General features: G+C 61.3%; 1 protein-coding gene across 2 annotated transcripts in view; it reads right to left on the bottom strand.

The window, feature by feature from the left end:
- The window catches only part of HCK (HCK proto-oncogene, Src family tyrosine kinase), a 37,180-nt gene that overhangs the window by 8,967 nt on the left and 3,922 nt on the right, over positions 1 to 24,291 (bottom strand). The window contains exons 1-11 of one of the 2 annotated variants that reach the window (XM_075900844.2): positions 19,330 to 19,486; positions 17,619 to 17,675; positions 11,247 to 11,370; positions 9,945 to 9,984; positions 8,611 to 8,710; positions 8,226 to 8,321; positions 7,576 to 7,679; positions 6,480 to 6,629; positions 4,872 to 5,024; positions 1,981 to 2,163; positions 1,330 to 1,406 (exon numbers count right to left, since the gene is read on the bottom strand). In XM_075900844.2, coding sequence (XP_075756959.1) covers positions 1,330 to 1,406; positions 1,981 to 2,163; positions 4,872 to 5,024; positions 6,480 to 6,629; positions 7,576 to 7,679; positions 8,226 to 8,321; positions 8,611 to 8,710; positions 9,945 to 9,984; positions 11,247 to 11,363 — 1,020 coding nt within the window. In that variant the 5' untranslated portion in view covers positions 11,364 to 11,370; positions 17,619 to 17,675; positions 19,330 to 19,486. Of the gene's footprint in view, positions 1 to 1,329; positions 1,407 to 1,980; positions 2,164 to 4,871; positions 5,025 to 6,479; positions 6,630 to 7,575; positions 7,680 to 8,225; positions 8,322 to 8,610; positions 8,711 to 9,944; positions 9,985 to 11,246; positions 11,371 to 17,618; positions 17,676 to 19,329; positions 19,487 to 24,291 lie in introns of those variants that run through there. The other variant, XM_075900845.2, reaches the window with a different exon arrangement.

Genomic DNA, 24,291 nt, shown 5'->3' with positions numbered 1-24,291 from the left:
TGACTGAGTAAAGACTGCGCAGAATGGGAAGCTGCACGGCTCTGCCCGAGGACTGCAGAACCGGCAGAAAGGTGTCAGTGGCGGAGCCGCCAGGTGGCCAGTGGCTTTTAAGCCAGGTCACGCAATACACAGAGTTATTGCCCCTTGGAGCCAGCCGCTTGGCCGTGAGCGGATTTCAGCCAGGAGTGTTGTATCCCCAAGACAGGACAGAGCAAGTCTGGAAAACGGAAAGAAAACGGAAACTTGCCCCCAGAATCTCGGTGGCCACCGGAGAGCAGAAAAGGCCGGCGCCGGGGCAGAGACGGTCTCCGCCAGCTCCTGACGGGAGAGGCTGGGCCGGGCGAGCTGCCCACTTGCTGATTGGCAGGATGCTTCCCAACACTGACCAGCCGGGCAGTCCCAGGCCTCTAACGGCCACTGCCAAGCGCCAGCGTTACAAGGTTAGCCCTCCGAGAACAACCAACTTCCCCGCGCGCCTGCTGCTGCTCCGTGGCGCACAGCCGCACCCGGGGCCAGCGCAGACAGGCGGCCAGTTGTCTCAAGAGCAGAGTGAGAACACGCAGGCAGCAGGGGAGGGAAACTCACTGGATTGTTTCCAGAGTTCCTCTCCCCCGCTTCCCCCTTGCAGAAAAAGCACCAGGTCCCTCCCGCATATTTTCCTGGGGCAAACCAGGCTTATTTGCATATTCAAATCTCGTTCACAGCTCCCCATTGTTCCATGCTGGACAGCTGGATTCTTCACAGCACCTACCTGGTTTCCAACCCCTCCCTCCTCAGCAGCCTTTACCGAGAGGAGCATCCCAGGCGGGGCATTGCTCCCAGCAGCTAGCGACCTCCAGGCCAGATCAATCAGCTGACCAAACACACTTCCTGCCAGGACCCCACCTGGCCCTTCGACCTGCCAGCCCTTGGCTCTTACAGCTCCCGCTCTCAAGTACCCCTCAGGGGAGCTGGGCCCAGGTCACTGCTCTCAGCAAGAGAAGAGGCAGGTCACAAGTTAAGTGACTTGCCCAAGGCCGCACGGAGTGAAGCGGCACGCTCAGTACTCCAGACCACGCTGCCTTTGAGTACAAGGGCCCTTCTGTTCTGTAACCGCCCCGCTCTCCTGCTCGGCCCCTTTTCGGCTCCCGTGGGGCTCAGTGACCTGCTGATGCTAAATGGCCCAGTCCTGTGGGGTCTTGATGCCCAGCACAAAAGCCTTCGGCCTCTCTTACCGCCGGCCATGGCGCGCCAGCCCATTCCTCCTCCGTGGCTCGTGCCCAAAGGAGAAGCTTCCCCGGCCCCAGGGTGGCTCGGCCCTCAGATGCCCCCGCCCTGCTCGCGCCTCACCTGGGCAGAGAAGTCGATCAGCTTCGGGAGAACCTGCTTGTTCCCTTCGTCGCTCTTCAGGAAATCCAGCAAGCTGCCTGCGAAGGGCAGGAGGGGGAGGGGTTCAGGGCGCGGCCAGTGGGTCCCGTCTGCCACCGAGCCCCCGGGGCAGGGCCTGCGAACTCAGCGCGCGCCCCCGGGAAACAGAGAGGCCCCACTGCAGAGCCAGGCTCCCTGCCATGAGTTCTCCCAGGGGTGGGCCCCCCTGGCTCTGAGCCCCAGATGCGCCCTGCCCCCTTTCCGCATGCCCGCGGGTGGGGTTTGTCGGGGGGGGGGGCTCAACTCTTGGGGTGTCACACGTCCCTCGCCTCTTGCCTCGTTCTCTCCCTGTCACTTCCCATGTGCCATCCCCCCTTCCTGCCCACCACGGTTTATCACACACTCCCAGCCCTGACCCATATCCTGGCCAGCTGCCTCCTCGCTTACCCAGGGAGGGGGATGGCAAACAGCGCCCGCCTGGCACTGCCAAAAGGCAGGACCCGCCTGCCCCTGCGAGGGCCCAGACAGCCGGTGTCCTCGCACGGCCCTGGTGCGCTCTGGGCTTCTCCCGTGCCCTGGGGCAGATCAGTGTGCGTGCGTGTGCACGTGTGCGTGGGGGGCGGTTTGTGTTACCTTTCTCCATGAACTCCGTGATGATGTAGATGGGCTCCTCCTTGGTCACCACCGCGTTCAGCTTCACCAGCTTGTCGTGCTGCAGGCTCTTCATCAGGTTGGCCTCGGCCAGGAAAGCGTCCACCGACATGCTGCCCGGCTTCATGGTCTTCACGGCGACTTTGGTGTGTTTGTTGTAGGTGGCTGGCAGAGAGGGCACACGAGGGCGCGTCCAGGTTGGTCCCAGCCCGCATGGGGCTGCAGACATCGCCATGGCACAGGGCTTCCTCCGGGGGCGCCGGGTGTCATAGGCAGGGGGAGGCATTGGCTTCCCGCACCACCAGCCTGGCCCCGCCCACACAATGCCTGGCCCCGCCCACATAACACCTACTGTAGCCCAAGGAGACTGGAGCCCTGTGCCCTCCTCCCTCTCCATGCTCCGGGGATGGGGCGACATGTCACTCCACCTCCCCATGGTGCAGGGGAGAGGGGCAGCTTGGCTCCTGTGGTGGGCGGGGCCTGGGCAGAAGGGGCGGGGCTGGAGGCTTGCCTCCCCCTGCCCCACCTTCACCCACCGCCATGGCTGCCTCACTTCCAGTGGCCACAGCCCTGTCCCTACACACTGGTCCTGGTCTAGGTGCTGGCACTCCTGAGGCTGCTCACAGAACCCCAGAATCCCAGGGCTGGAAGAGCCCTCAGGAGCCAGCGAGTCCAGCCCCCGCCCAAGGCAGGACCAACCCAACTAAATCAACCCAGGCAGGGCTTTGTCAAGCCGAGACTTAATCACCTCTAGGGATGGAGATTCCACCCCTCCCTCGGGAACCCAGCCCAGCGCTTCCCCACCCGCCTAGTGAAATAGTTTTTCCTAATCTTCAACCTAGACCCCCCCCCACTGCAACTTGAGCCCATTGCTCCTTGTTCTCATCTCTCTTCCTCCATCCACCCCCAGTGACTCAGCCCCTGCTTGCACCAGGGCTTCTCTGCACACATCGTTAGATTGCACAAGCGTGACCCTGGTGTGCACGGACACGGGTGCAACCCGAAGGCTGGTGGCTAGACAAGGCTGTCAGTGCCCTCCCCTGCTCCTGGCCCAGCCCCGGGAGGGAAACCATGGAAAAAAGCAAAGCAGAATTTGGCTCTGCATGAACAGGAGCGTTGTGGGCAAGGGAGGAGTCGTCATTCAAATACCCCTCTCTCTCCCTCTGGAGAGAGAATGTATTTACCTGCCAACGGCCTCCCTCCTTCATTGTCTACCGAATCCCTCACCCTCCGCCTTCGGAGCCCCTGCCTCCTCGTCTACCGAATCCCTCACCCTCCGCCTTCGGAGCCCCTGCCTCCTCGTCTACCACATCCCTCACCCTCCCGCCTTCGGAGCCCCTGCCTCCTCGTCTACCGAATCCCTCACCCTCCCGCCTTCGGAGCCCCTGCCTCCTCGTCTACCACATCCCTCACCCTCCCGCCTTGGGAGCCCCTGCCTCCTCGTCTACCACATCCCTCACCCTCCCGCCTTCGGAGCCCCTGCCTCCTCGTCTACCACATCCCTCACCCTCCCGCCTTCGGAGCCCCTGCCTCCTCGTCTACCACATCCCTCACCTTCCCGCCTTCGGAGCCCCTGCCTCCTCGTCTACCACATCCCTCACCTTCCCGCCTTCGGAGCCCCTGCCTCCTCGTCTACCGAATCCCTCACCCTCCGGCCTTCGGAGCCCCTGCCTCCTCGTCTACCGAATCCCTCACCCTCCCGCCTTCGGAGCCCCTGCCTCCTCGTCTACCGAATCCCTCACCCTCCCGCCTTCGGAGCCCCTGCCTCCTCGTCTACCGAATCCCTCACCCTCCCGCCTTCGGAGCCCCTGCCTCCTCGTCTACCGAATCCCTCACCCTCCGGCCTTCGGAGCCCCTGCCTCCTCGTCTACCGAATCCCTCACCCTCCCGCCTTGGGAGCCCCTGCCTCCTCGTCTACCGAATCCCTCACCCTCCCGCCTTCGGAGCCCCTGCCTCCTCGTCTACCGAATCCCTCACCCTCCCGCCTTCGGAGCCCCTGCCTCCTCGTCTACCACATCCCTCACCCTCCCGCCTTCGGAGCCCCTGCCTCCTCGTCTACCACATCCCTCACCCTCCCGCCTTCGGAGCCCCTGCCTCCTCGTCTACCACATCCCTCACCTTCCCGCCTTCGGAGCCCCTGCCTCCTCGTCTACCACATCCCTCACCCTCCCGCCTTCGGAACCCCTGCCTCCTCGTCTACCGAATCCCTCACCCTCCGGCCTTCGGAGCCCCTGCCTCCTCGTCTACTGAATCCCTCACCCTCCCGCCTTCGGAGCCCCTGCCTCCTCGTCTACCGAATCCCTCACCCTCCGCCTTCGGAGCCCCTGCCTCCTCGTCTACCGAATCCCTCACCCTCCCGCCTTCGGAGCCCCTGCCTCCTCGTCTACCGAATCCCTCACCCTCGCGCCTTCGGAGCCCCTGCCTCCTCGTCTACCGAATCCCTCACCCTCCCGCCTTCGGAGCCCCTGCCTCCTCGTCTACCGAATCCCTCACCCTCCCGCCTTCGGAACCCCTGCCTCCTCGTCTACCGAATCCCTCACCCTCGCGCCTTCGGAGCCCCTGCCTCCTCGTCTACCGCATCCCTCACCCTCCCGCCTTCGGAGCCCCTGCCTCCTCGTCTACCGAATCCCTCACCCTCCCGCCTTCGGAACCCCTGCCTCCTCGTCTACCACATCCCTCACCCTCCCGCCTTCGGAGCCCCTGCCTCCTCGTCTACCACATCCCTCACCCTCGCGCCTTCGGAGCCCCTGCCTCCTCGTCTACCACATCCCTCACCCTCCCGCCTTCGGAGCCCCTGCCTCATTGTCGCTTCTGCCTTCCCTCTCCCCTCCGGCCCAATCATTGCTCTTCCTGAGCCGCCCCGTTGCTCTTACCCATCCAGACTTCTCCAAACTGCCCAGCTCCCAGTTTCTTGTCCAGCTTCAGGGACTCCCGGGGAATTTCCCATGCGTCTTTCTCCCAGGGTTTCTGCGGCTTGGGCGCAGTGCAGGGCTGAGTGAGCTTCTGGCAGAGCCCATCGCTTTGGTCTGAGAAAGAAGAACACAATTTCCAGGTCAGGGCCAGGCTATGCTGCCAGGCAGGGGGAGCGGTGTTCCTCCACTCTGGGCCAGCTCCTCAGCACCTGAGCAGCCCCCTTTGGCCTAGCAAGAGGGTACGGGCCAGTGGAGACGGAAGGCAAGCGTTCGCACGACTCCCCTAGCAGGCTGCCATGGAAACAACGCCAGCCCCGAGGACCGGATTCGCTTTCAGGCCAGGGCGGGGAACCTTCTGTGGGCCGCTGACCCACAGAAAAACCACATGGGGCCCGCACACAAGTGAGAAGCAAAAAACCAAAACACAGCCTCTCACGGACGTGGCCCCCGACTGAGGAGAAAGCTCCTTCCCCACTCCTCTCGCGCAGAGCCAGGGGGTCCAGGCTAGTTGATTTCTGTGCTCCAACCCTGCAGGGAGGATGGGGGGGGGGGGGGGGGGGGGGGGGAGTCCCAGTGCAGGCTCCCCAATGCTGGGGGAGGGGAGCCCTGAGTTTCAGGGCTGGACCTAGGCAAGCCAGGGACCACAACCAGCCCCAGGCCTTAGCTTCCTCACCCTGCTTTAATGGGATCAACATTCATCCTCATGAGGCCTGGCCCGGAGGCCAAGTCCCCTGGGTGCACCAAGGAGCTGCGTTGCGCTGAGGAAGCGTCCCCGCTGAGCTATGCACCCAAGCTTGGGGGGCCAGGGCACACGAGCCCCTTCTGGGGTGTGGGGAAGTTAGGGTCTGTGCAGCTCTCCAGGCAGGGGTGTAGTCTGGGGGTGTGGACAGCTGCCCCAAGAAATGCTGGGTTAGAGCGGGGGGGCGGCAGAGGGGGAGAGTGTCATTTTTAGGCTGGGGGGCTGCTGACCCACAGAAAAATAAGTCGGGAGCCACACAAAAGTGAGACGACCTGGCCCCCGGAGAAGCAGAAAGACCCTCCCCACATTCTCCTCCCACACCAGAGCCTGGGGGGGGGCAGGCTAGTAGATTTTGTGGGGCCCCCCCTAGACTTTGGGGTGGGGCCAAAAATGCGGGGTTTAGTGTGCGGGAGGAGGCTGCTGGAAAGCAGGCTCGGGGGTGGGGTCTGGGCGGGAGGAAGAGCACAGGGAGGGGCGGGGGGCTGAATCCGACCCCCAGGCCTTAGGTTCCCCACCCCTGGGCTAGAGCACCAAGCTGGCCAGCAGGCTCCAAAATTCAAACCAGGGACCCAGAGGTGGAAGAATCTGTAACCGATCGAGGGCCCCGAAACCATCCAGCCCTTCTGTGGCCAGCTGTGTGTGCAGCAGCTTCTCCACCCCCCCCCCCCCCCCCCCGCCCCCCGCTCCCGGAAAGGATCCAGCAACGGCCTCTCCGTGGGCAGAGAGGGACGGAGCCGGCAGGCGCCAGGAGCCGAGGGAACCGCCTGGCCACGGCCACAGCCGGGCAGTGAGCAGGGGCGGCGGGGCAGCCTGCGGGAGGGCGGACTCACTCTTATAGTGGCTGACCAGGTCCTGGAGCGTGGCAAAGCTGTTCCGCGGGGAGATGTAGAAGCCCCCGCTGTCCAGCGTCCGGATCTTATAGTGCTTCACCGTCTCACCGTTCTGGGGGTCAAAGTCCCTCACCGACAAGGAGTAGCTCCCTGGTCCGAGAGAGACGCAAATGGAGGCGCCAGGGGTATCGGCGGGCAGCTACGGGCCCCGTCCGGCCAGGCTGCGCTCCCCTCCTCCACACGACGGCCCCCTGCCCACGGCGCAGCCCTCGCCCCTCAGGCAGCCGGTTCAGCAGCCAGCCAGGGAGCTCAGCCCGCCTGACCCCTCCTTCCCCGGCCCCCAAAGTGCCCCCGGACCCCAGCGAGGAGTTCCAGCGGCTGGGCAGAGGGATTTCTAGGCTGGGGGGGACCTTTTTTGGGGCGGGGGGCTGCTGGCCCACACAAAAATCAGTCGGGGGCTGTACACACGAGAGAAACAAACAAAAACGCCCTCCCTGAGGTGGGCCCCCGACTGAGGAGAAAGACTCCCCCCACATTCCCCTCGCACACAGGGGGGCCCAGGCCAGTTGACTTTGTGGGCTCCAGCCCTGCCGTGGGGCAGTGGGGGGGAGGGAGGGGGCTGGAGCACCATCACGGGCTCCCCAATGATGCGGAGGTAGCCCAGAGCCTGGGGGGCCAGATCCAGGTCCTGGGCTTAGGTTCCCCGCCTCTGTTCTAGGCAGGCACTCAGCCCCTTCCACACGGGGATGCGTTCGCCAGGGGCTGGGTCGCTGTAAGGCTGAGCTGAGAAGCAGATAAACTCAGCCCTCCCTGGACATCTCCTCCCCCTAACCTCAGACAGGGCCATTTCCTGCAATCCCTCCCCTATCTCACAGCAGGGGGGGGGGGGGGGGGGGGGGGTGTTTCGCAACACTGTGTGGCAGCAATGGCTTAGCACAACTGCAGTCTCCAGCAGCAAGAGGGATGGAGCAGAGGAGGCCAGATAACTGCTGTGTTGTCTGGGTCAGGATCGCCCGCCACCCGCCACTCCCTCCACCTCCTCCTGCCCCGGCCCCGGCTGCCAGAAGCAGCCCCCCCTCGGCCGCCCCCGCCTCACCTCTGGTCGTCTCGCTGTCTCGGATCATGAAGGAGCCGATCATGTTCCCCGGCGCCAGGAGCTGACGCTCTGCATCTTTCCGGCTGACACCTTTGAAAAACCACCTGGCGGGCGACACCAGAGCTGAGCCCAGCCCCCTGCGCCGCCCTGAAACGCTGCCCCTCCAAGCCTAGGCCGGACCCCAGCCGAGGGGGGCGGAACAGGCAGCTGGGCTGGCCGGGGGGGTTCTGCCTCCCAGCTCTGCTTTGCCAGGGTCGTTCCCTGGTCACGAGGCCGGGCTGGCTCCTAAGTGTCCATCACTGGGCTGCGAAGATCTCAGTGGAATTAGGGCAACTCGTTCCCCAGGGGCCTGGGGCCAGGCCGGGGAAGCTGGTGGTTCCCAAGGAGGAGGCGGGGGAGTGGGTGGGGAAGTGGGAAGCAGAGACGGGTGGCAGGCCCGGCAGGAGTTAACTTGTCCAGGTGAAGCGGCAGAACAGCAACGGGAAGGGGGTGCCCGGAAAGGCCCGGGCTGGGGAGGGTTGCTGTTGCTCTGTGCTTCTGTGGTGGTGGACGGGGGTGAAGCACCGCGGCTTAGGGACAGCAGCAGAGCGCAGGCTGCCCAGGGAGCCGCGAGGTTGCCCCTGCCCCACCCCAGCGGACGCCAGACTCACTCTTCCGACTCCAGGGAGTTAACTCGGGCCACGTAGTTACTCGGGATGTAGCCTTCCTGCCCCGTCAGCGCCTTCGCTCTCCACCACTCTCCCGACCTGCGGAGAGGCAGACACGAGCCGGTTCCCATCACCCCGCCACTGCGGGGGGGTCACCTCCCAGGGCACTGCCTGACCTCCCCAGCCCCACAGGCAGCCGTTCTCATGGGTCTCCGATGCTGCACCCAGGCTGTGCAGCCCTGGTGCAGAGGGACTCTACAGGCACGGGAGCCCAGAGAAGTCAGCCTGGGCAGGCAGCCTTCCCAGCTGCCCCGGACCCGCAGAGCCAGGGCATGGCGAGGGGGCGCCAGGCTCCCGGGAGACACAGAAGCATCAGGGCTGCACTTACTCCTGCAGCACCTTCAGCTGATCTCCTTTCCGGAAGCTCAGGTCCTCCTGGTGTATCGCTTCGTAGTCATACAGGGCCAGCACGATGTTGTCGTCGGAGCCTGCAAGGCGGAGCACACCCCCTTCCCTGAGAATGGCAGAGGGGATCCCCTGGGAAAGGGGGAGCACTGACTCCAACACGAGATGCCCTCAAGTCCCTCTCTGTTCACCAGTCACGAGGACCCCTCCTTTATCCCCGTGGATCCGTCAGGGAATTCCGCTTCTGTAGCCACTGTATTCCCCAGTGCAGTGTTTCTCAACCTTTTTTTTTTTTTATAAAGTACCCCCTTTTCAAAAATAACATAAGTACCCGCAGGACCTACAGTTTTCAGACACACCATTTTTTTCTCCCATTGCAACACATTTGTTTAAACTACTTAATCGTAGCCGGGCGGGAGATGAAATTTTTGGGTGTAAAAAGTACAAAAATAATCAAGCGCTGTAAAACTTACAACAAAAATTCAGTTTTCTCCAAATTTCCATTGTGTGGACGTCCCCCCCAGACCTCTCTCAAGTACCCCTAAGGGTTCTCGTCCCACTGCTTGAGAAACACTGCCCCAGTGGACTGCAACCCTGATTGGCCAGGATCAGGTCCTTCTGGTGGCTCCTTCCTTATTCACCCAGCCCACCCCAATATGGCAGCTGAGCCCCTTCCCCTGTAATAGCAAACAGCAGCCAAGCCCTGGTCTCCCTCCCAGTAACATGCACACGTCCCCTCCCCGCAAACCCACTGGTGCACAGCAGGGGCGGGGTGACTGACAGGCCTGCACACGCGGGGGAGGTCCCATGGGAGGATGAACCAGGGCAGGCCGCTCGGGACATGCCTGAGCATCCGAGGTCATGACACAAGAGACCCTCACGGTGGCTGGTGCACAGACGCAAGTGGGATCCGCAGCCAGGTTCCCGGCGGCGAAAGGAGGCTGCATCGGACGCACCCTTCCAGAGCCCGGCTGTGCAGCAACACCTGGATTCTCCCATAAGGGAGGAGTCCAACTAGTGGCAAAGGACAGGGGGGGCCTGACCCTCTCACTTTTTACCGGGGGCGGGGCAGAGAGGAGCAAGTGGAGGGCAGGGTCTTGGGGGAAGGGATGCCGTGAGGGCAGGGACTCAGGGAAGAGGCAGCCCTGGTGCCCCCCACACTTTTAAGGTGCTTCTGCTGCTCCTGGGCCCAACCCAAAGCCCCAGCTCCAAAGGCCCCCCACGCTGGGAGAGTTTGACCCCGACGTGAAGGCCCCAGCACACTCATCTCTGACACTAGCTCCCTGCACAGCTGCCTGCACCCCCGTCCGGACGTACCATCCACTGCGTGGGGCAGAGTCGGGCCGGAGTTACTGTTCTGCAAAGCAAGACGAGGGGAGTGGTTAGAGGAGGAAGTCCCCACCACCACTCCCCTGTGGGATGGAGACCAGAGGCGGACAGCACTGGGGGCACAGGGAGAGGGCTGAGCAGAGCCGAGAGCCTCCCCATGAAAGCCTGGCTGGACGGTGGGACGGAGCACGTGCTCCGGTGGACGCCAAAGCCGTCCCCCATCTCGGGGCTGTCCATTCTGGACGGCAGACTCCGGCAATATTTATTTTCGCTCTTTAACCCATTCACTGCTGACCTCCAGGGGAGCCACAACCTTCATCCCCTCCTCTTCTCTCTCCAGCCTCTTCCTCCTCCTGTTTCCTCCTAACTAGTCCCTAGGCGGGCGGGGAAGCGCCGGGATGGGCTTTGGAGGGGGCGGAATCTCCATCCCTAGAGGTGTTTAAGTCCCGGCTGGACCAAGCCCTGGCTGGGCTGATTGAGTTGGGCGTGGTCCTGCCTTGGGCTAGGGATGTTAAATTTAGATTCATCGGCTAATTGAATAGTTGGTGCATTTTGCATCGACTATTCGATTAGTCGATAAAGCGCCTCTGCAGCGTAGACACAGACTTAGGGCTGTGGCTACACTTGAAAGGCGAAGGCGCTGCAGGGAGCATGGGGCCAGCGGGGGACTCAAGCAGCCCCCGCTGGCCCCGTGCTCCCTGCGGCGTTTCAAAGCGGCAGCACCACATGGAGCCCTGGCACCAGGCTCCACACAGCGGGGCCGCTGATGCTCCCCCTCTTCTCTCTCCCCCCCACTGCCTCTTTGTGATAGAGGCAGCACGGGGGGGGGGGGGGAGCGACTCGTCCTTCACATCTCTGCTTTGGGCGGGCGGGGGGGGCGAGGGCTGGACTCGGTGGCCCCAGGATTCTAGGGTTCTCTGACCCCTCCCTTTCCTTTTCAGTCTCCATTAGCGTCTTCGTCGCCCGCAGCGTACCCGCCTCCCCGGCCCCAGGAACGGCTGCAACATTTGCAGTACCAGCCCCGAATAAACTGGCATTGCCCGCAGCCACAGGCACCGGGGACAAGAGTCTCCTCCGGGTGTCCCGGGCCCACATGCCCCCAAGCCAGGCTGCCCCACTGCCTAGGGCAAATCCAAACCAAGAGACCTTGGCGTGGGGCGGGGTAGGGGAGAGCGGCAGCAGCTCCTTTTCTCTCTAGCAGCTGCCTTCTGACCCGCCTCCCTCTTCCCCGGGCCTTGACCCATCCGCAAACACAGGGGCATCCGCCCCCCCGCCGACGTCCCCACTCACTTTCTTGATCCCGGACGTGGGGTCTTTCACATAGTGCGGCTGCACGGGCCCAGGCCCAGGCTCGGTTTTCGAGTCCTTGTGGTGGACTTGGGCCACCTTTGACTTGGCGCAACCCATCCTGCCGCTGAAAGAAGAGAAAAAAGAGCGCTCAGGGCGGCAGGTCGCGCAGAAAGGAAACCCCTTCGACACCAGCAGATCCCGGCCTCACGCCTCCGGAGCCGGCACCACACCACACCCTCGCCTGCTCGGTCGCCAGCGCTGGAAAACCCCACCCTGGTGATGGCAGAAAAATCCGCCGGGGGAAATCTCTCCCTAAGTCTAGGCAGCCTGGGGTGAGCTCACCCGTGCAGCAGGAGCGTCATTCAGACGCATTGCGACTTCTCACGGTGCCCACGGACACGGTGAAAACTTCCCAAAGGGGAAGGAACCCCGACCCCACGGCGCTTACAAAGTACCATTCGCCAGGGCACGGCGAGGGGCAGGAGGGGGCATGGCCGGCGGTCTGAGGAAGGGCTAGAACATCAGGATGAAACGAGGGGATGGGTTTAAATGTCCTTGATTCAGAGAAAAGGGACGTCTCGGTGGGGCACTTCCCCAGGGCGAGGCAGCAGGGAGAAGCCCAAAGGAAGGGTGGGAGCGAGCATGGGGGCTGTGCAGACCCATGCAGGAAGGGGGGCCAGGCCTGGAGGACACACATTCTCCCCGGCCATCTCGGGGCACTGGCAAACGGCAGACCAAAGTCAGCGGCTCTGGCAGAGCGGAGCAAGCGGGGAGCAAGGACACCCCGTTCCCCACCGTTCTGGTTCACAGAGCAGAGAGAAAACTCCTCGAACGGCCCAGCCCTGGCAGCCTGCTCCCGGCCGCGGCCCCTCGTGCTGCCTGCCTGGGAGGACCTTTGGGGACTGAGATGCCAACAACAGACCCAACCCAGGGCCTGTACAGAGACAAGACCCCCGCTGGCCCCGATCCTGCGAGGTGCACGTCCCATCAGCTTCGGTGCGAATTGCAATTGAGGAGCAAGGGCAGCAGGATGTGGCCCGATAACGAGAATCCTTGTTAAAACAACACACTTCCGCCCCCACAGAGACGCCTGTATCTCCAAACATAGCTTCTCTGCTGCCCTGGGAGGGAAGGGAGGCCATGCGCCCGCCCCAGACACAACCCAAATCCTCTGCACCTCCACCCCTGCACCAATATCCCTTCCCGGACCCTGCACCCCGATCCCCTGCCCCAGGTCACAACCCCCTCCCAGACTCTGCACCCCCTCCTGCACCCCGATCCCCTGCCCCAGGTCACAACCCCCTCCCAGACTCTGCACCCCCTCCTGCACCCCGATCCCCTGCCCCAGGTCACAGCCCCCTCCCAGACTCTGCACCCCCTCCTGCACCCCGATCCCCTGCCCCAGGTCACAGCCCCCTCCCAGACTCTGCACCCCCTCCTGCACCCCGATCCCCTGCCCCAGGTCACAGCCCCCTCCCAGACTCTGCACCCCCTCCTGCATCCCGATCCCCTGCCCCAGGTCACAGCCCCCTCCCAGACTCTGCACCCCCTCCTGCACCCCGATCCCCTGCCCCAGGTCACAGCCACCTCCTTCACCTAAACTCTCGCCCAGATCCTGCACCCCAATCCCTTGCCCCAGGTCACAACCCCCTGCCAGACCCTGCACCCCAATTCCCTACCCTGAGCTCTCTTCTGCACCCAACCTCCTGTACCCCAATTCCCTACCCCGAGCTCTCTTCTGCACCCAACCTCCATCCAAAACCCCACACCTCCCCCATTAATATAATGGAAGAGCACAGCCCTTGACTACTTACCAAATTCTTGGAGTGGACCCCCCCCCCAAAAACAATTACCCCTCCCCCCAATCCAAGCCACCCCTGGGGCAGTCCTGCATAACTCCAGACTCTGCTGTGTGCTCAGCTAGTGTCCATCGCCCTGCCGGCTATTTGAGTCATCTCACACCAAGGGCTGCCACGTTGTGGCTTTGGTCACAGGCTGGAGGCAGTAGACTCGCTGATAGCGGGGTTTTAAATAGCCCCGGGTCTGAGCCGCAGAGCTCACAGGCAGCCCCCATCCCCGCGGGCCAGGGACTTTCACAGCGAGGAGTCAGCGCTGCTCTATTTGCGCAACGGGGCCGTATCTAAAATTTGCATCAAAACCAGTGGTTGGGGTGGGGGGTTGCTTCAAAATAAAACCTCAGTGGAAAGTGTCATGAAGGTTTCATGGCCCCCCATTCACACGGCTGGATTCCCAGGGGCAGCAGTGTCACAACCGGGACCGTCACAGGCGGGGCCTTCTGAACGGGGGAGCAGTGGGGCATAAAACCGGACTTGAGAGGAGACAGAGCCGGATGGGATTGCGGGGGGTGGCACAAGATGGGCTACATGCTATTGCAGGCCATTCGCGACTGCCGGCAGCACATCCCCCAACAGCTGGAGACGGGGCACTAGGTGGGAGAATTCTTAAGAACCTAAAAACGGCCAGACTGGGTCAGACCAAAGGTCCATCTAGCCCAGTATCCTGTCTGCCGACAGCGGCCAGCACCAGGTGCCCCACAGGGGGTGGACCGAAGACAATGATCAAGCGATTTGTCTCCTGCCATCCTTCTCCAGCCTCTAACAGCCTTTTATGGACCTAAGCTCCATGAAATTATCTAGTTTGTCTTTAAACTCTGTTATAGTCCTCGCCTTCGCAGCCTCCTCTGGCAAGGAGTTCCACAGGTTGACAACAGAAGAACTTTCTTTATTAGTTTTAAATCTGCTACCCATTAACTTAATTTGGTGTCCTCTAGTTCTTTTATTATGGGAACTAATAAATAACTTTTCTTTATTCGCCCTCTCCACACCACTCCTGATTTTATAGACCTCTATCATATCCCCTCTCAGTCTCCTCTTTACTAAACTGAAAAATCCCAGTCCTTTTAACCTCTTCATAGGGGACCTGTTCCAAACCCCTAATCATTTTTAGTTGCCCTTTTCTGAACCCTTTCCAAGGCCAAAATATCTTTTTTGAGGTGAGGAGACCACATCTGTACACAGTATTCTTCCCGAGGTGCTCGGCTGCTGGGTCTTGCCCCCATGCTCAAGGTCTAACTGATCACCAGATTTGGGGGCAAGAAAGAATTTCCCCCCAGGTCAGAGTCCCTTCCCCTGTAATAGCAAACAACCGCCATGCCCCGGTCTCCCTCACCGTGACTCACACTCACACCCACTCCCCGCAAACCCACTGGAGCACAGCAGGGCCGGGGGTGGGGTAACTGACAGGCCTGCACATCTGGGGAAGGCGCCGTGGCAGAGACCCTGGGGGGTTTTCACCTTCCTCTGCAGCAGGGGGCATGGGCCACTTGCAGGGTTAAACTAGTGTAGATGGTGGATCGTCTGTAGCAAGAAGCCTTTATACCGTGATGTGGGGGTGGCAGTCACTCGGCCAGAGGCTATGGGTCTGTTTTGGGAGTAGGTGAGTGAGGTCCCGTGGCCTGTTACATTTTTCTGTCCTTTCGGCTCTTGCATGTTTGCCTTGTTTTATCTTCCAGGAAATGGGGCTGGACTTTAATAGCAGCAGCTCCAGACCATTTCAACTCCTCGTTTCGCTTTCCCGCCCCCAAAAAAGGACAGTTATTACCATCTTTAAACAGAGCACCAGCTGTCAGATGGCCATTGCCTTAGAAAAGCTCTCCACAGCTAACGGGAACAAGGACGCTCGGTAAAACGAAGCCTTACTGAAGGCTTCACAAGGCAAAGGCTTTGTTTTCTGTAAATTCAATAGACGCTGATAAGCAAGACTGACTGCATGCTCTCTCGAGCGGGGTGCAGCCTGGAACCTAAACCTCCCCAGCGATGGGGCTTCGGCCACCTTCCTCAGCAGACTCCTCCACTGCCTCCAGGAGCAATTCCCGCTATTCACCGTCACTGATCCCTAACCCTCGGCCTGTTACACCTGCCTCCCGCGTGGCCCTCGCCCCCTCTGCGGCTCCTGGGTTCCTCACGTAAGAGGGCGGTGAGGAGCTAGGCTGGGCGACTATCAGCCCTCCCTCAGTGCTGGCCTTTCTAAAGTCCCCCCCGAGAGGTCAGCGAACTTTTCGAGTGTCAGCAGGGCCCACGCGGCAAGCAGAGCCGGCAGGAAATGCGGCTTCCTAATGTCCTGGGGAGACTTCGCTTAGCAGGCGAGAAAGGAGAAGCTGCCTAGGGCTGCGGACGGAAAGAGAAGAGAACCACGCTGCAAGCCCGGGGCGCCGTGGAACAGGCAGACAGCTTGGGCGTGGTCCTGCAGGGCCGGGAGCACCCCTGGCTCCCAGCAGGCTCAGAGCGCCTCTCAGGATGAGGCCTGGACCTGAGCCCCAGGTGAGGTTGAGAACAGCCAGCTGAAAGGCACTTGAAAGCAGTTCTCCATTTTGGAAAGAGCCTGGCAGCCCGCCCACAGGTAAAACTGCATTGCTCTAAACAGCAGAGACTCGGGCCCTGCCTCCCGCCCCTGGATCTCCCCCCTCTGAGTCCAGGAGGATGTGCCCCTCCCTCCAAAAATCGTTCCAGCACCCCCGCCCCACACTGCAATACAGTCTCCGACCTTTGAACAGTCTCCGACCAAGCGGCGGCAAAGCCCCCCTCCAGCGAGCTGCTGGGCCCCTCCTTTCTCACCCCCAGACTGACGGACCCTTGCCGCCGTCTCTCCGAAGACCCCTCGGGCAGGGAGCAAAGCCCGGAGCCGCAATCACTCTCTAGAAAGGGAAAACGAAGGCGCCGCAGCGGAGGGCGTTTGAACCCAGGGCTCGAGGGCTCACTCCGGCCAGGTGTTCGCAGGCCAGCCCCTGCAGCCTGGCCTCAGCCAGGCACTGGGAGTTTTGGGGGGCTTGGCCCTGGACGTTTTATGCAGGTAGAGAGCACCAAACGTTGCCGTTGTAGCCCTCGGCAGCAGCCTGGATGACACTTTCCCGACAGCCCGAGGACAGCGGCTTTCAACTAGGGATGTAAACTCCTGTTTAGTCAGTTAACCGGTTAACCGGGGGTGGGAGGGGGCTGCTCAGGCCAGGCTGGAGCAGTCCCCCCACCATGGCTGAAGGATGCTCTGGCCAAGCTGGGCCACCAGTTAACCATAACCGGAAACATCACCCAGTAACCGGTCAACCATTCCCACCCGTTTTCAACCTGTTGTCCGCGGGTCCCCAGACTACACGGACTTTCCAAAGGGTCCTGCACCTCCATGTGAACCATGGTAGGGGTCGGCAAATGAAAAAAGACCGAAAACCCCGGGGTAGAATCTGCTGAGTTTTACTTTCTGGTTTTCTTTCATGTCGCCCCTCAACTTGTTTGGACGCATTTCGTGCCAGCAAAAGGGTCCAGATTAAAAGGCGGGGAAAGGGGAGACCCTTTGCCATCGAAACGGCGCAGCAGACAAGGGAGTCCCTGCAAGCTTCCCCCATACACTGCTCAGCCACCAGGGCCCAGGGGGGTCAGCCAGGGAGTCTCTGCAGAGGTGGACGTTCGGTACTAAAGCGCGTCTGCGAGGAACTAGACTCCGAGCCTCCTTCCCTTCCTTCGACCACCGGGGGACTCTTCTCTTGTGTCCGTTTTCATAGTGAACGGGGCAGGGGGTATTTAAAGATGCCCATTTTCCGTAGCACTGTCTAGACACGGGACTATGAGTTAGCATCGTATTTCCAAAAGTTCAGGCTCCCCTTTCTACAGGCTCCAATTGCGAGAACAAATATTTGGAGCCGCAGACCCTGTACTTAGCCACCCAGCTGCTAACTTCTGCACACAACACTCCCCAGCTGGGGTGGAGGGGAGCGGAGTACAGTCTTGCAGGGTTCAATTGCACCTCCAAATAAGAGGGGCCAGGCTGAACCCCTGCTGTAAATTTGGGACTTCTACTTCAAATACCCAGACAAAATGAAGTCCCCAGGCTGGGACAGGCACCACAGCTACAGTTGCTGGATTCAGCCCAGGCCCCTGCGGGCACAGGGAGCGGTGGGTCTGAGAGGGCGCGGATACAAGGTACGGAGGGGAGGGAAAGCAAATAGGCCCCTTTGAAAGTCACCGCAACCTGTGACACGCCAGAGGCCAAGCTGCTGCGTCACGGAGGTCGGTAGTTACACCCGCAAGGACGAAATCCTCCCCAGCGTGGTGGCCAGCACCACCCCACCCCGGGGGGCTGTCAATGCAGGGCCTTTGGGAGCACAGACGCCCAGCTCCAGCTGTGGTTTCCAGCCTGCCCCCTGGACCAGGCTGGGGGGGGCGGGGTAGATGCAGACAGAGTTGCCGGCCCCTAGCTCTGGCGGTTACACATCAGCAGCAAAAGGGAACTGACCCCAAGTGTCACCAGGTCAGCTCTTATCTCACCCGATCTCACCCTGGAAACCGCCCCCCCGCCACGTACCTCGCAACTGAGAACTTCGCTTCCTCCTCCTCGGCTGCCGGCGCTGCCCTTCAGTTCCTGAAAAAAGGGACGGATGAGAAAGTCAGCGCCTCCACTTCTTCAGACGGTGTCCCCCCGGAGCCCCACCCCCCCGCCATGCCTCCCGCTTCCTCAGACAGCACCCCCCAGAGCCCTGCACCCGGCCGTGCCCCCACTTCCTCAGACAGCGCCCCCCGGAGCCCTGCACCCCACCGTGCCCCCACTTCCTCAGACAGCGCCCCCCAGAGCCCTGCACCCGGCCGTGCCCCCACTTCCTCAGACAGCGCCCCCCGGAGCCCTGCACCCCACCGTGCCCCCACTTCCTCAGACAGCGCCCCCCAGAGCCCTGCACCCGGCCGTGCCCCCACTTCCTCAGACAGCACCCCCCAGAGCCCCGCACCCCACCCCGCCGTGCCCCCACTTCCTCAGACAGCACCCCCCGGAGCCCCGCACCCCGCCGTGCCCCCACTTCCTCAGACAGCACCCCCCAGAGCCCTGCACCCCACCCCGCCGTGCCCCCACTTCCTCAGACAGCACCCCCCAGAGCCCTGCACCCGGCCGTGCCCCCACTTCCTCAGACAGCGCCCCCCAGAGCCCTGCACCCCACCCCGCCGTGCCCCCACTTCCTCAGACAGCACCCCCCAGAGCCCTGCACCCGGCCGTGCCCCCACTTCCTCAGACAGCACCCCCCAGAGCCCTGCACCCGGCCGTGCCCCCACTTCCTCAGACAGCACCCCCCAGAGCCCTGCACCCGGCCGTGCCCCCACTTCCTCAGACAGCACCCCCCAGAGCCCTGCACCCGGCCGTGCCCCCACTTCCTCAGACAACACCCCCCAGAGCCCTGCACCCGGCCGTGCCCCCACTTCCTCAGACAGCGCCCCCCCGGAGCCCTGCACCCCGCCGTGCCCCCACTTCCTCAGACAGCGCCCCCCCGGAACCCCGCACCCCGCCGTGCCCCCACTTCCTCAGACAGCGCCCCCCAGAGCCCTGCACCCGGCCGTGCCCCCACTTCCTCAGACAGCGCCCCCCGCAACCCCGCACCCCGCCACACCCCCCACTTCCTCAGACAGCGCCCGCCAGAGCCCCGCACCCCGCCGTGCCCCCACTTCCTCAGACAGCGCCCCCCCGGAGCCCCGCACCCCACCGTGCCCCCACTTCCTCAGACAGCGCCCCCCGGAGCCCTGCACCCCACCCCGCCGTGCCCCCACTTCCTCAGACAGCGCCCCCCGGAACCCCGCACCCCGCCGTGCCCCCACTTCCTCAGACAGCGCCCCCTGGAACCCCGCACCCCGCCACACCCCCCACTTCTTCAGACAGCGCCCCCCGGAGCCCCGCACCCCACCCCGCCGTGCCCCCACTTCCTCAGACAGCGCCCCCCGGAGCCCCGCACCCCGCCGTGCCCCCACTTCCTCAGACAGCGCCCCCCGGAGCCCCGCACCCCAGGAGCGCCCCGGGCCAGCGCACATCGGAGCGAGCTGCCTTTCGCAGCCCGGCCGGGGCTGGGTGCGCCCGGCTGCGTCCCGCGCGGGTCCCACCGCAGCTCCGGAGCGCGGTTCTGGACCCGGGACAAACCCTCCCGAGATGCCGGGCCCCTTCTCACCGAGGCCAGCCCCGCCAGCCCCCTGCGTCTTCCCGGCTCCCCCCCTCACCGCCCGCCCGTCGGGGCCGGCTCCCCGCTGCCCCGCGATCTCACCGGCGCCTGCAGCCGCGGCTCCGCCCGGGGCTCAGCCCCCCCCGCCTTTGCTGCATGTCTGCCCGGGGCCCCGGGGTGCAGCTGCTGCAGGGCTGGGGCCGCCGCTTATCCCGGACTCCCGGGAGCTCAGGCTGCCGCGCGCTCTGCCCTGAGCCGGCTAAGGGACAGCACTCCATGTATCGGGCCACGCCCACACGGCCGAGGCCCCGCCCACCGACGTCTAACCCCGCCCCACTAGCAACTTGGCACCTGCATGGTTCTAGGCAGCCTGGGCTAGTGAGTGCCGCAGGGCCTGGCCCCTTCTCCTCAGTGGCTGTAAGATTGTCAACCACGTCGGTCTCCAGGGACAGGGCAGCTCTGCTAACTCTGCCCGTCAGACCTGCTGACGGGGGCAGGAGGCAATTGCCCCAGGGCCTGGAGATTCAAGGGGGCCTGGAGCTCCCAGTTGCCACCGAAACTCTTGGCCCTTTTGAATTGCCACTGGCTCTCTGTGCAGCTCCAAGAGCAGAGGGGGGCACTGCCGGCTGGGTGGCACCAAGGGCTGATTACCCTTAGCTCTGTCCTTCCACCTTTCGCCCCCCCTTCTGCCCTTTGCCCCCCCCCTTGCTCCGGGCCCGCAGTGGCTGTTGGCCCGTTGGCATTTATGTACCTAGAATTTGCCGGCCGGGCTGATTGAGCCGTAGCAGAGCTGTGATTGGCTGCAGCGGGAGCTCACGGGCTCTCACAAGTCCGTGCTGTGTGCAATCAGCATGCCCCTCCCGTCCTGGGCCCTGGCTTTACGTGCGTGTCACTTTAGTAACACCAGAAGGAAAAAACCGACACGGCCAGAACCTAGCAGAAGCCGGCAGGTGAATCCCGTGTGAAGCCGAGCTCTGGGTATCACCAGACCAGCACTGTGGTGTCAGTCAAGTAGCAGCCAGAGTCCTGGGCAAAGGGGCTCATTTTGTGCAAGACCCTTATCCAAAGCTTTGCCTTGCTCCCTGTGCTGTCCCCGATCTCGGTGAAAGGGGATTTGCAATGTCACCCTTCTGCTCTGGCCGTGGGGTGCCAGACTCCCCACTCCGGGCACTGCCTGTGGAGTCGCTCTGGATTGACACCAGTGCAGCAGAGATCAGACTCTGACCCACGGTCCACTGGGACAAAACTTCCTTTCGCACCATCACGGAACAACCTGATTTCTTGCCACCAAAGGTTGGCCACTTTGCACCGGGGCTGCCTCTAGACTAGAGGTTGAACCGTGACGGCTGCCGGTAGATCGGTTCTTCTGAGCAAAATGAAGCAACCTGTTGTAAGCCATCTCGAGTTCCATCTTTAGTTGTTGGAACTGGCTTGGGATGCACTTTACACACAAAGGCCAGGGATATTCTGTGTCCTTGAGACCCCGAGCATCTCTCCCCAAGCATCCCTCTTTTGCGCCCACCATCTCTGACTCTAACTATGAGACAGGATGGACAAGGTGATCGCTTTTATTGGATCAACTTCTGTGAAAGAGAGAAATTCTCTACATAGAACCCCTCTCTCTGTCTGTCTGTCTCTCAACATAGAACCCCTCTCTCTGTCTCTATCAACATAGAACCCCTCTCTCTCTCTGTCTCCCTCTCTCTGGCTGTGTCTACATTGGCACCCTTTTCTGGAAAAGGGATGCTAATGAGACAAGTCGGAATTGCAAATGCCACAGGGGATTTAAATATCCCCCGCGGCATTTGCATGAACATGGCTGCCGCTTTTTTCCGGCTCGGGGCTTTGCCGGAGAAAAGCACCAGTGTAGACGGGATCTTTCGGAAAATAAACCCTTTTCCAGAAGATCCCTTATTCCTGATTTTACGAGGAATAAGGGATCTTCTGGAAAAGGCTTTATTTTCTGAAAGATCCCATCTAGACTGGCGCTTTTCTCCGGCAAGGCCCCGAGCCAGAAAAAGCGGCAGCCATGTTCATGCAAATGCCGCGGGGGATATTTAAATCCCCCGCGGCATTTGCAATTCCGACTTGTCTCATTAGCATCCCTTTTCCGGACAAGGGTGCCAATGTAGACACAGCCTCTGTGTCTTGCTCTCTCTCAACATAGAACCCCCCCCTCCCCTCTCTCTCTCTCTCTCTCTGACTTGATCTCTCTCAACCTAGAACCCCCCCCACTCCCCAACATTGAACGTCTCTCTCTCTCTCTCTTTAGGGCAGGCTGAAAGCACTGCCTACTGTTAGGTTGCCTGACACTTCCCACTACAAAACCCTGTTCTCAGCTGCTTACAACTTTGCCAAACTTAACTGTTCAGATGGAAATTGTCCATTCCGGCTGCAGGCTCCCTTCTTAAAATGATTTCTGCCAGTGCCATTTAGCCCTGTCTGAGACGGAGGCTGGCGAAGTGGGTGAGTTTTCCTTTGAACAGCCCTGGCACCTCCATGCATTTGAGTAGAGATTTAAATTTGGCAAGGGTGGGTTTTGTGTCAGGGATGTTCCTTTGCCCATGCCCAGGAAAATCTGACCAAACTTAGTAAATCGATACACCTTGGGAAAATTGCAGTTTGACATGCTTAAGAACATCAGAACAGCCAGACGGTCTGTCCAGCCCAGTGTCCTGTCTGCCCACGGTGGCCAATGCCAGATTCCCCAGAGGAAGGGAACACAACAGGGAATCCTCACATGATCCCTCCCGTCACCCATTTCCAGACAAACAGAGGCTAGGGACACCATTCCTCCCCATCCCGGCTAATAGCCACTGATGGACCTAACCTCCATGAATCTATCTAGCTCTTTTTTGAATGCTGTTAAAGTCCTAGTCTTCACCACATCCTCTGGCAAGGAGTTCCACAGGTTGACTGTGTGCTGAGTGAAAAAAAACTTCTGTTGGTTTGTTTTAAACCTGCTGCCTATTCATTTCATTTGGTGCTCCCCTAGTTCTTATATTGTGGGAATAAGTCAATAACTTTTCCTTATTCACTTTTTCCACACCACTCATGATTGTATAGACCTCTCTCCTATCCCCCTTTAGTCTCCTCTTTTCTAAGTTGAAAAGTCCAAATCTTTTTAATCTCTCTTCATATAGGACCCACTGCAAAGCCCTCATCATTTTTGTTGCTCTTTTCTGAACTTTTTCCAATGCCAATATACCTTTTTTTTTAGATGAGGCAATCACATCTGTACGCAGTATTCCAGATGTGGGTGTACCATGGATTTATACAGAGGCAATAAGATATCTTCTGTCTTATTCTCTATCCCTTTTTTAATGATTCCCAACATGCGGTTTGCTGTTTTGACTGCTGCTGCACACGGAGCGGATGTTTGCAGAGAACTGTCCACACTGACTCCAAGATCTCTCTTGAGTAGTTGTAGCTAAATTAGCCCCCATCCTATTGTATGTATCGTTGGGATTGTTTTTCCCAGCCTGCATTGCATTGGTAGAATCATGTTCCGCTTTAGCAGCTACAACCTTGGAAGAGTTCAGTCCACCCCCCTCCAAGCACACTCCGTCCTCTCACAGCTCCGAGGGCTGAGCACCGCCATCCCCACAGAGCGTGTGCCCCAGACCCCAGCACCCCAGGGGAGAAGCTGGCCTTCCCCTGGGATGGCTGCTCTCTCCGGCTCCAGGCTGGGGTAGGGCTGAGCACCGGAGCTCAGAGCAGGGGGCTCGTCCCAGGCCCCACAGGGGAAGATGCTGATTCAAATGCAGAGGCAACTGAAGCCAGGCTCCTGGAGGAGACTGAGCTGTGCAGTCTGTGGCGACTGGGCCTGGAAGGGGGAGAGAAATTGAGACGAGCTGGGTGAGGAGATGGCTACTGTCTGGACAAGAAGGGTGGGCCAGGAGATTGGTTGAAGGGGCCCGGGAGCCAGTGAGGGAAAGATGAGCACTTGGGGGCCAGTGAGCTGGGAGGGGAGCCACGGAACTTGGACCAGGCGCTGGATAGTGGGAGAAACTGGGGGGCTGGACAAGAGGCCTAGGACCAGGGGGAGTGGGTGACAGAGAGGCAGATTTGACAAGGAGCTGTGGCCCCAGGGACAGAACTGGGACCGGAGAGTCATGGGTGGGGGACACTGGAGCAAAGAGCCAGGGAGGGCCGGGGGAGACTCACATTGGATGGGGAGACCAGGGAGAGAGACTACCTGGGGAGACGGGGCAGGGAGGGAAGAGCTGGGGTAGACAAGGAGAGAGGGAGGGGCGTGCTGGATGGAAGAGGCAGAAGGGGTCACACATGGGGAAGGGGCAGGAGTGTCTGAGTGCAGTAGAGCGCGCCCCACGGCAGACCCTGCAAGGGACCCCAAGATCCTAGCGGGGGTGGATCTAACGCTCCAGCCCTCCCAATGAGCCGGGCTGGCACGGTTTGTTGCTACGCGATGGAATTGGGGGGGGGGAGGAGGGACGTTATTGGCTTTTGCGGTTTGTTGGTGGTTTTTTCGTTTTTTTGCTTTTTGCTTTGCTATTCGGACTCACTGTAATTAGGTGAAATGAACAGTGTGAAGGTGGCCGGGGCAGCGCTCCAAAGTACGGACATGCCAGACTCCAGGGTGCCTGTACAGCCTGGCTGCAGCCCCCCAGGCGTATCTGCATGAGGATCCAGTCCTTAAGGAAATGAGCCCCTGTGATTCTGGACACAGCGGCTGCTTCAGATTCCTAAAAGGGTGTCCCCAGGACGGTGGCGGCCCGTCAATACAGGTGGCCTAGGCGGTCACCTAGGGCACCAAGATAAATGGACGTTGAGGGCTTTGGAGGCGCCGATCGCACGCCAATCGCACGTTTCGCCTAGGGTGCCAGTTGCTGGCAGCTCGTCTAGGGCCGCTCCTGCCCCAGGAGGAGGGAGACAAATTGTTCCCCTTGGCAGGCGAGAGGGATAGCTCAGTGGTTTGAGCGCTGGCCTGCTTAAACCAAGAGTTGTGAGTTCAATCCTTGGGGGGCATTTAGAGATCTGGGGCAAATCTGTCAGGGATGGCGCTTGGTCTTGCTGTGAGGGCGGAGGACTGGACTTGATGAC

This window comes from Pelodiscus sinensis, chromosome 17 (assembly GCF_052426305.1).
Source record: "Pelodiscus sinensis isolate ZL-2025 chromosome 17, ASM5242630v1, whole genome shotgun sequence".
Taxonomy (NCBI): Eukaryota; Metazoa; Chordata; order Testudines; family Trionychidae; genus Pelodiscus; species Pelodiscus sinensis.
The sequence above is the reverse complement of the archived record's forward strand: the minus strand, read 5'-3'. Positions and strand labels throughout refer to the sequence as shown.